The sequence below is a fragment of the Euprymna scolopes genome, chromosome 2, assembly GCF_053919585.1.
Source record: "Euprymna scolopes isolate OS-2025 chromosome 2, ASM5391958v1, whole genome shotgun sequence".
Taxonomy (NCBI): Eukaryota; Metazoa; Mollusca; class Cephalopoda; order Sepiida; family Sepiolidae; genus Euprymna; species Euprymna scolopes.
In genome coordinates, this window is record NC_136483.1 from 78,489,827 (window position 1) to 78,502,144 (window position 12,318).

General features: G+C 31.4%; 1 protein-coding gene across 2 annotated transcripts in view; it reads right to left on the bottom strand.

The window, feature by feature from the left end:
- Nucleotides 1-3,974: 3,974 nt before the first annotated feature.
- LOC145292841 (endonuclease/exonuclease/phosphatase family domain-containing protein 1-like) overlaps nucleotides 3,975-12,318 on the bottom strand; it is a 230,395-nt gene continuing 222,051 nt past the window's right edge. For both annotated transcript variants that reach the window (XM_080138899.1, XM_080138891.1), the window contains 4 exons: nucleotides 12,043-12,172; nucleotides 9,828-9,881; nucleotides 7,490-7,726; nucleotides 3,975-4,995 (listed from right to left, as the gene is read on the bottom strand). In XM_080138899.1, coding sequence (XP_079995025.1) covers nucleotides 4,817-4,995; nucleotides 7,490-7,726; nucleotides 9,828-9,881; nucleotides 12,043-12,172 — 600 coding nt within the window. In that variant the 3' untranslated portion in view covers nucleotides 3,975-4,816. The remainder of the gene's footprint in view (nucleotides 4,996-7,489; nucleotides 7,727-9,827; nucleotides 9,882-12,042; nucleotides 12,173-12,318) is intronic.

The following is a 12,318-nucleotide window of genomic DNA, read 5'->3' on the forward strand; positions in this document are numbered from 1 at the left end:
ATATTGTTAGTGAAGCTACACAAGATGGTGGAGGCAGCAGAGGACAATAATCAAAGACTATAATAGTATCAATTCTTTTTGTAATCCAGCTATATTTTATGTAAATAAACTTCAGTCTATGTCTGACTTATCGACCACTTATATTCTAAAATAGCTCCATCTGACCCGGCATGTTATTTTGTTGGAATGAAGGCAAAAGCTTTCTTTCAAACTCTTTTTAATGTCTGTTCATCCAGACATTAAAAAAAAAAAAAGCAAATCTTTTTGAATTAGCTTTCGTTTGTATTAAACACATTTAGAGAGCCATCCAATCCCGATGTTAATGGAACCCTTCTTTACAGATTAGGTGGTGTTTTAATTAAGTCACAAACTCACTTAATTTTGTAAGGCCATTTCTTGGACTATAATTTTCAACACCTACATCATAATTTATCTGTCTTGTGTGCCTTCTTCAGTGCATTTTATTTCAGCTCATCAATGACTAGACTATCCAACTCACGATGTTAAATTCCTCCTCATGCTCTTTTAACCAGCTATAATTTTAAGACTGGTAACGAAAATTATACAAAAGAACATTCTTTCATATGGGTAAAAGTACAGCGAATAAAGAAAAAAAAAAACTTTCATTTTTAGAAAGTAGAAAAGAGGAATCGGCAATGATGAATTGAAATGCTATCAGATTTATTGAATTCAATTATGCAGGAAAATCATTGAAGGGTATTACCCACAAGCCCCCCCCCCCTCCTTCCTAACCAAAAGGGAAATAATGTCTTGTGTTTAATGAATCATTTGCATGGCTCATTATTAAGCGTCCTAAAATGGTTGATATGATGTAAAGTAAATTTCTATGAACCAGCATGGTACCTCTTTTTTTAAAGACCGGTTTGATTTTCTTGTCTGTTGTCTCTTGTCGATTCTTTCTAGAAACAGGTGAAGTAAAAAAGTAAAAAAATATATGTCTAAAATGATGAAGTAAAGAACACTACATCTAAAAAAGCAATGCATTGTGAAAATATCAACCAAGTAGTAATTCGAATAATACAAACTATCAATCCTAATCTCAGAAAATGTTGTGCTGCATTAGTTTGTTTTTTTCTTACAAACTGGGGATTTAACACCATTTTACTCATAGCCGAGAGAAGAGATGCATTACTCATAATTTTCCCAAATGTCTGAGTCCAAGCCACTTAACAGCCTCAAAAAAACTTGAACTCAACATATCATGTCCTCAGTTCGCACACACATCTATTACACAACCTGTATCTCCATAATTGCTATTGGACGTTAGAAATTCACTACAAAATGACTTTAGCATAAATGAAGGTTTTTGGAGATCACATAATTTTGTATGGATGGAGAGAAACATGAAAACAGATGAGACTAAAAGGAGTTAAACACAGTTAATGTGTGAGGCCAACCAATTCTGCCACACAACAGATGTTGAGATGCAAACAGGTTACTTCTCAATATTTTACTTAATCTCTCTCTCACTATCTTGCTTGAATATGTAGACACAATAAGAACACACAATATATATTAAATATATACATTTATATCAGTAACCACTCTGGCAATCGTGCTACTCAAGTTGAGTTTAATACACATATCAAATAAATACTGCAAAATACTCTCTCGAAATGTCTAATATGCTTTGACATATTTCTGCACAACATATGAAAATTCTTTTAATTCTATGTTGTTCATGTTAGTTTGGATAGAGACCAATTTTATTCCTGAGTAATAATCTTGAATTTATCTTATATACATATAAGACTGATGAAGAAAATCATAAGTTTTTCAAGCATTACTCTTGAGTAATTGATAACGAAATAATTATTTTTATGCATGTACATGTTTATAAGCATTGTTATGTTATTATTTATAAGTGCTTATAATATCTAAAATTGTAATCATGTTATAAATTTTATAATTTAACAAATTATAATATGAAAGCTCTACTTAACATAACCTGTTAAGCATCAAGCTTATTTTTATCTGCAGTATTTAATATATTCTGGAGATTCATAAGATCTAATTTATTAATAAATAAATATTATATTATTTGATCTCCTGGGAATGTCTTAAACTTAACTTTCCTTTAAATATATATACAGGGTGTCCAAAAAGACACTAAAGGGTTGAAAATCTTTGTCATTTTACCATTAAAGATTATTTTTTCTCTATTTCAGATATTTTACAGATAATCTTTTGGAAATTAATTATGGATAAGTATAGCATTGAACAATGTACGTAAGTTGTGAAATTGTTTTACCAAAATCAGGGGTCAATTTGGCAACAACATTATCTCTTGCTATGGCAATGTCAAATGGCAACCACGTTCCCCAGACTTGATTAGCCTTGACTTTTTCTTGTGGGGATATCTTAAAGAAAGAGTCTATGTTAATAAACCACAAAGCCTGCAAGAATTGAAGGAAAAACATCAGGAACAAAATAAGGGAGTTGAATCGCAATCCAGAGATTATGCAATCTGTCATGAATAACGTTTTGGAAAGAGCACAAATATGCAAAGTTGAAAATGGGCAACATTTAAAAAACATTTTTCATAAATAAATATTGTTTGAATTTTGCATTTTTTTTTTTTTTTTTAAATTTCCCAATGTCTTAGTCAGATTGTGTAAAATTACAGAAAGATATCATAAAAAAATCAAGAATCTTAAGTTCAAAACCTTTCAGTGACTTTTTGGACACCTTCTGTGCATGTATATATATATATATATATATATATATATATATATATATACACACACACACACAGTGGTATGAGAATATACTTATTTTAAATGAGCTACACAGAAACATGTTTCATTTCCAGGGAAATAATCAGGTTAATTTATTAAATTTACATTTTGGTAGAATTGATACTTTCTTCAATAATGGAAAACCAGCTTGATGATTTTCCAAAGGAATGAAACAAACGTTTCTGTATAGATTATTTGCCATAAACATATTGTCATACTACTATGAAGCTCTACTCGCATGTTGTAAATACTGAAAACATATATATGTAATATTATTTTATTAAATTATAAGTGTGTGTATGTGTGTGTATATATATATATATATAAGAAAAAATTCATATTAAGAAAACAGATTGGCATTGTAAAGTAAAAGATTTTCATTTGATACCAAATTTTCTAAACATCAATATATATTTAGGATGATTTTGTTCTAATAAATTTTAACTTATTCCTTCTTATAAATTAAATATTTTGAAATAATAAAATAATCTTTACATTTTATTTGTTTAAAAGATTTCTTTCCTTTTCCTGTCAACAACCCAACCAAGAATTCTAATGGCATTTTTCTTCCTCTCGTGAATATTCTCATCACTACCATACACGCTCAGCAAGGGATGAGGAGGCACAAATTGGACAAAATTGACGACATCAAGAATACAAACAGTAATAGTAACAAAATGATTTTTGTATTGCTCTTGGAAATGACTCTTAATTTTTTTTTTTTAAATTAAAAATAATCGGAATAAAGGAGGTAACAAACTTTTTTTCCCCTCTTTTTCTGTAAAAAAGTCAGTAATCTCAGAATAAAATGGGAGACAACAGCAGTGGCGCAAGACAAATTTGATCAATCATTTTCTTGTTGTTTTTGTTTGACACCCCCCCTCCAATGCATTTTGGGTGACTTTTTTTTTCATGATTGTTAATTGCAAATGATGGATGAAGAGTTTCTGCAGATAAGATTTTTTCATACTTTTCTATTATGTAATATATATATATATATATATAATGCCTTTTTTATTGTCATTGTTTGCATGGATAATTCCATTTGAATAAAAGGTTAATTTAGTTCACAGGTTTTGAAATAAACAGTAAATCACAAAGATAAAATTCAAACCCATGCCTCTAAAAGTGAGACCACAAGCTAAATTAACTGTTCATTTAAGATCATTATCCATGCAAACAGTGTGTAAAAAAAAAGGCAGCATGACATTTTTTTTTAAATATGAGTTGTGGTCTCATTTGGGTTCATCGGTAGAACATATCCAAACCCTGGAACTGAAATCCGAGTCACTTGCATGCAAGGCGTGTACCCATCCACCTGAGTCACGATGCCATATACAAGAAAGTCCATTGAATAACACAGATCAAGGAAAGTGCAATGGGTTACATTCTTGTTGGGTACATTTCACATTTGAACTTTGTTGTGGTTTGCTTGATCTGTGTTAGTCAATGGACTTTCTTGTATGTTGTATCATGGCTCAGGTGACAGGGTACTTGTTTTGTATGCAAGATGACTTTTCGATTCCAAGTTCATATACATATAGTATAATGATAATTAGGTAAGGCTTTATTCATTTGATATGATATTTTGATATATTATATATCTTCAAATATGGGCAGCTAAGTGAAAAAAAGATTGTTTTTACATTGGAGAAATTATTACAAATGAATAAGGAAAGAAATTTGATAAGAGAAACAAAAAGAAAAAAAACAAATGAAAGAAAAGGGGGGGACATATAAGCACAGAGTAACTGATTTTTAGTAACTTTCTAGAAGAGGTCAGATAATCTGTAAGTCAGATTGTTTCTATGAAAGTGGGAGGGAGACAATTAGGTTGATGTATACAAGTCTAATTCTAATGTGAAAAACATCTTTTTTTATCTTTTGCTTTTTTTTCCCCATATCTGAAGATATATAATATACCAAAACGTCATGTGGAAGAAATAAAACTTTTTTCATATCAAATAATTTTCCAGCCATTTTTTATATGATATGCTGTCCGATATCACACCCCCACCCTCCCTGAACCCCATTTTTCTACATATAAATATGATATCTCAGTCGCTTAAAGTGAATTTTATACTTTCAATCCCTGATGAAAGGCGTTGGCAGTCAAAGTCTTTCTCAGTGTAAAACTCCACCCACGTTGGAGAGAATCTGCTGACATAACCACCCCACGACCAGCCGTGAGGAATGAGAATATTTGTTAAACCGTCTTGGATGGTTCCACCACAACCTGAGAAATAAACAAAAAATAAAAATAAAAAAATAAGTAAAAAGAAATCTAAGGCCATAACATGTATTATTTAGATTATTCAGACTACTGTTCTCATCATGAGTATTTTTTTTTTGTTTTTGTATTTTCACATTTCGATCGATGTATAACTTCTGATCTTTTTCTGGTGCAACTTATCAAACTTTGGAATCAGCACAGAATTTTGAATGGAACTCTTTATTTAATCCACAGGGATAGAATGCTTCCATTTCATCAGCTATGACTAGATAAGAGTCCTAAGTAATTTACAATTGTATTTCAAAATTCAGTTATAAGTTACACTCTTCTGGGGGTTGATTGGTTCGATCCTCAGTACGGGCAATTGCAAATTACTTAGGACTTTTACCTGGTCATGGCTAATGGAACGAGAGCATGCTACTTCAGTGGATTAAATATGGGGTTCCATTTGAAATTCCATGCAGACTCCAGTTGGACAGAGAAATTCTTGAGTTTTACAAGATACACTTGAAAAAGGTCAGAGGTTACATCAACTGAAAGTTTGTGAAAATAGCACTCAAGATGAGAACAATAGTCCAAATAATATGAATTATCAATCCTCATCTCAAAAATTCAGAAACATAAAACCATAACACTAAGCGAAAAGTAATTTTTTTTTTTTTGTAAGAGAAAAAATTGCTCAATGTTGGTACCTTTCATGGAAAGTTACAGTAAATTACAAGAATTAAAAAAGATTGTGCTATATAAATGGTCTTACAGTGTTTTATGAACTTGCTGACTACTACATATGGTTAGGATATATAGTAGCTTTTGGAGGTGTATGTAGTTTTACATTTGTAATATGTGTTGGCTGATACAAAGTGTATGTGGAGGGGAATATAGGACTTTTGCATGATTGAAAACTCCATTTTATCTTATCAATCAATACTGTCCCCTCTCCCCAATGTTCAGGAATGCATGCAAGTATACAATAAGGATCAGCATAGTTGCCTGCTCATGATAATATTTTTCCAACGACAAGTCATTCACTCTCGGTGATTTGCCAAAACTGAACTCTTATAAAATCCAGTTCCCCAAATATATATACTCTTGACCAGAAATCCTAAAAATCCAGTCTTTTTGTCAACCACCCACAATTGACTGTTGGAACTGACCTCTCCACTGTTACCTATTATTTCCTCATCATTATTCCTATCTACATAATATCCTGCTTATTCCTTCATAATTAGTCTGTACATTATGCTTTGAAAAAGGTTAAATACAATTTTTGAAGGCCAAACTGCTTCAAAAAGGTCAAATTTGTGAAATTTGGCCTTAAAAAGGTCAATCTGGCAACCCTGAACAAGAATAGGATAGTAACCTCCCTTTGATGTAGCCTCGTTTTCGAATATCATTATAATAATATATGATCATTGTTTGATCATAAAAAGTGTGAAAAAGGAACTGGTAGTAATTTTGAAATTCAACGGTACTTCACCGAAGAAAAAAGTCAGTAAAATGTTATGTACAAAAAAGAGTATTCAAAAAAGGGAAAAAAAGAACATTGTCTGCCAAGAGGTGCTGGATTGAAGAAGTAAATTAAAAATTATCTCTTACAATGTGATTTTATTATTTGTATTGAACTATGTAGCACAATATTACTTTCTGAGTATTTATTAGTACTTATCTCATATATTTAAAATACAATGGACACTATTTTCATAGAAATGTTAATAAACTTATATTTGCTGCATGTTATTAGTTTTTCTGTCCAATAAACTAATTTTTTTGCACTATCCAGAAAAATATCAGCTTTATCAAAACATATTTGTTGATTAAATATATTTCTCATTCTGTGGAATTTCCATAGGTCCTGCTAGTTGGGAATTATTTGAATTACTAGAATTTTTACTATCTCGTTGACTTAGAATGAATACTTTATACCAAATTGATGGTTGAATATGGTAAAATTTGAGCTAATTTTTGCATTTAAATACTAATTTCCATGAATCCTTATTAATCCCTAACACGGCATTTAACAAATACTATAATACTTAGTTCACCGCACCTTATCATAACAAAGGTCCATACAAAATTTCAGTCAGATTGACAAATAGTTTCTGAGCAAAAGTGAAACGGACAGACAAACAAACAGAAATATAAATTTTCCAATAACATCTTCGGAGGAGGGGGGGCAGTATAGTATCACAATGGCACATCAACTTTTTTTGGTTTATTTAACATCAAAGATGTTCCTATTGGAAATGATACATTGTATATGATTAACTGAACAAAAGTTGTTATTTTACCCATAGCTGGAGAGAGATTGTTAGTTAATCTTTTGCCAACAATATTATTAGTACATAACTGACCACGATGGATCTGATAGGGTTTAACTCGAGATATCCTATTTCATAGGTTGCATTAGTACATATTAGGTCAATTATGTGTCTCAGTTTATTACAAAGGGTTATGGGGTTAGAACAGAATATGAGCATTAGCTGATTTAAAGCCTTACCTGTGTACATTCGTCGTGTATTTTTGTTTAACCAAATGCTACCCGTCAATCTGGTGTGGCTGGACAAATTGTGGCTTAGACTCGTACTACTCTTGTGCTTCACCGGCATGTTACTATTGCTCGACCGCAGACGAGGTTGGCTAATACTTCTACTGATTTCACAGGGTGCTAGTGTCGACGTGACTGGTTCATTTGGAATGCAACATTTGTAGCCTCGTGATTCAAACACTTCAGACACTGAAAAAAAATAATAAATAAATAAATAAAAAATGATTAAAATGTTGAAAAATATTTCATAAACCTTATCAAATAAAGAAAAAAATCTATGACTTTATAAAATGTGTATTTTTTCTACTAATATACAATATAATACAATCTACGTGAGAAGAACACAGGCCTATACAGCCGAGATTACAGACTCTCAATACACATCATCTCTAGATTTGTAGTCAAAGCGAAGCGGGTGATTCCTCCAACATTTGTATGATTCACCACTTATCAAGGCTAAAAGCAACTCGAAGATTAGGGTTAATTAGTTGAATAGATTGAATGATAGGGAAGAAGATTGAAAATTTCCATATATTATTCACTTAAAAATCACAGAGCACCTAGAAAATAGCAATTTTTCATGCTTTGTCAGAAACATTACTAATGGAATGTGAAGACTAAAGGAAAAAATAGTGGGAAGCGTGAGTTATAAGTAAACCACACGTATCACCATTTTAATTAATCTCCCTTTGTATTCTATACATTTTTTTTGTAGTCATTTACTGTTAGACAGTTCATCATATTGTATGAATCTGAAAATTCTATTGTTGGCATTGGCTTTGTTAAAGAAAGATTCAGAAAATAAAAACAAACAAAATAATTGGTTGAATGAGGAGAAAGTTTATTTCAAGTGAAGTAAATTCTATTTTTAGATTTTTTAAAATCTCATATATAATTTTGCACTCAATCTTAAGCATTTGCATTTTTTTTTTTTTTGCTTTTATCATTTTGCAACTCTTTGCTCTGTTTATCTAACAGTCTATCTAATTGAAGGTTCTTTTTTAAACTTCTTTTCAGCTGTTTTTTTGTAGTCTGGTAACTTTTTTTTTTTTTTTTACATTGGTTATTGAATTAGGATCTATTAAAACTATTTTGTTAAAGTAATACAACATATGATGTAAGCATTTTCCTGTACAACTTTGAAGCTGTAGACACTAACTTAAACATCATGATACAATATTGATGCTTTTCAAATGGTAATTACTGCGAAGAGTCAGCTAGACAAAGAGTCTTGAATAAAGACCTCTATATTTGAACTTATGCAATGCCACAGATTGCTATTATGCTAAAAAGCAGACTGTACACATTTAGTTATTTAATGATACTGTCATCAGACACATCTGCACATCAAGCACTTAAAGTCTTCATCAAATCTACCAAAAAATCTATCAGGACGACCAAAGATGATGACATGATAATGGTGATGACATCATGATGAGGAAAAAGAATGAATGTTTGGGTTTTAAATATAGTTATCTCCCTTTGTATTCTATACATTTTTTTTGTAGTCATTTACTGTTAAGCATTTCATCATATTGTATGAATCCGAAAATTCTATTGTTGGCATTGGTTTCCCCTAATACTTTTGTAGTCAGAATTTTTTTCTAGAAAGATATTGGGGATTACAGAAGGGACCACATGAAGATTGCCAACATCTTAAGTGAAAATGCTTATATGGAATGAACTGGATTTGAACTTTAGTACAGCACAATCACATTGACACACTGGTTCTCACCAGATCACCAAAGTTAAGCAATGTTGAACCTGGCCAGTACCAGATGGGTAACCATTTGGAAAGGTTAGGCACCGTATGTACCCATATGGGAAAATTGGGTGTGGGACCAGCATTCTCACCCCGCAAAAAGAACTACTTGCTACAAAGTTGTGGATGGCCTATGCCCATCCAGGGACTCAAGGCTATAGGGGTGGAGGGATTTGAACTTTGGACATGCAGGTCATCAGTCCATGTCGTTCACCAGTTGACCACCGTCACCTCCTATTAAGCAGTTGACAAGTAGTAACCATGTAACCATATGATCATGTAGTGCCTCTGTCTACCGTACTGTTGAAATAAGATGATAATTAAACCTTTTTAAGAATTTATAGCACCACCAACCAACCCAACCATGGATGTTGGTCTGCAGAATTAAATGAAATCATTAAATGAATAAATAAAAAAAACAGCTACAAAGAGAGAAAAAACAAGATGTTGATCGAGACCACCACATGCAAGGTTCAGATTAAATTACCGAGAATCACCTTCCATTCCCGTTCTTGAAGAATTACTTACCTTGTGCTCCTAATTCCACTTCAATATTACCAAAAATTATGATGTTTGGGTCATCTGAAAATAATCAGAGAAATGTTGAATTGAAGCGAAGGTACAAAATCAAATGTTTTTTATTAACAATTTATAAACTTTTTTTAAATGAGACTTAAGATTTCACAGACCATTTCTTTTATTATCTTTCCTAATTAACGTCAAACTAAATGAAATATATATATATATATATATATATATGAATGATACAGCATAATCACATCAACATACCGGTTCTTATCAGATCACCAAAGTGAACCTGGCCAGTACCAGGTGGGTAATCATTTGGGAATAGCAGGCGCTGTATGTGCTCTCTGTTTCTCTCAACATTGTTATCAGTCAGAAATTCTACTCGCACCTGGAATAAAACAGTGCTGACCCAGGAGAAATGTGATTGCAGATTGTACAACTCTTGCCACTAAAAATTTCACATGCAGGTCACAGCATCAGGAGTGATGTTCGTGGTCTTCATCGACAATGATGGACGAACAGTAGTATGTAAAAGTGACATTGTCTGCATGAGGAACAGTCTCTCCCAAACTACCCTGTCAATTTTTAGTCTAAAGATTTGAAACTTGATATATATATATAGAGAGAGAGAGGATTTGAACCTCTGGAACAAGTCTGATTTGCAGTAAAAATAGATACTAAGAGGTCAAAATTGAAAAAAAATTTGAACTTGGCAGGTCGGCTAAATGTGTTATTTTTATGCACATGCAAATGTACATTTATATTTAAACAGTTATTTTTTTTTAAAGTTTTTGTATGTGTACAGATTTAGGTCAGATTGTAACAAATAAGGCTGGGGAGCTATATGTTTTGGTTTCTATTCTACCGAAGCCATATATTTTTTAAAACTTGAAATCATTACTATATATTCAGTACACAATAATAATCAATAGAGTATTGGCTCTATAATAATAAATACAAAATCTGGACAAATAATATCATATTTAAGTGTATTTTCCAACCGGGCCATCCTGAGGGGCCACTACTATATATTGGATACAATATAATCATCAATAGAGAATTAACTCTATAATAATAAATACGAAATCTGCATAAACTAAAATATCATATTTACGCCGGACAGCTTGCTAGTGTATATATATAAAATAAAAGCGACCTTGCATCTGTGAGGAATGGTCTTTACCAAAATACTTATTCAACTTTTGGTCTACAGGAGATTCAGATATATAACAAATAAATTTGATTTCATTTTTAACCGGTAAAAATAGCTGCTAGATGTCTATCTGTCTGTCTGTCTCTCTCTCTCTCTCTATATATATATATATATACACACACACATACATACAATTCAATAATTAAACTAATGGATTAATACTGGCGAAATAATCACTTTGTTTAATATTAAAAATAAATATACTTTCCTATAACTTAACATCAAATTTCTATCCATCCACTCTTCAGCATTGACTTAGAGTTTATTGAGCTATATACTGACATATTCAAGGATGAAATCCACATTATCAAAAAATGTAGATCAGTCTTAATCAATAATAATGACTAATGGATAAAAATTAAAATGGTAAATTCCTTTTATTTGGCTATGTGTGCCCTGAATTCAGTTGATATCTGTATAATATAAGGGATTCCAACAAAGTCAGTGATGAAAACTTCAAAAATTCATACATATGGAAATAAAAAATTATGCCTAAGAATAGACATATTAGCTAACATAAAAATTCTTCCTTTTTTAGATGTTACTTTTAACTTATACACACACACACACACACACACACACACACACACACACACACACACACACACACACACACACACACACACACTATATTTAAAGTATAACAAACCAATATTACATGAACTCAAGTCCAATCACCTCCCCCCTCCATCATAAAGCATATTTGTGGTTCTATCAAACATTGGTTTAACAATGAAAGAGTATTTAAAAATTCAAGCAACATTTACAATACAATAAGAAAAATGAGGGGCATAATAATATCAAGATTAACTATAAGCAACACGATGCCAATAATTATAATAAAAGTAGAAGAGAAAAATCTATTAGTTTATACCATTCTGAAGAGATGCTAAAATATTATTTTGGCAAAAAATTCCTAAATCTCATTGAAAAAAAAAATGCTTATCTGTATTTAAGCCCTTACACAAAATATTCAATAAAAACAATTTAAAACTGTCCTACCTGTTGTTGAATCTTGTAGACCGTCAAGGACTTCGACCAAATGACCAACACAATTATCAGTATTTGGAAATGATCCCTCGGATATATTCTTGTGATAGACGTTCACAAATAAACAATCAAAACTTTTCACCTGAAAATACAATTACAAACAAAATTAAATAATTTACAATAAAAATAAAATGCCAACAACAACAGAATGTGATCCACTGTTATTTGAGAAAACATGAATACATGTATTTGTCTGCATGTTCACAAAAAATCCTAACAAAAGAATTT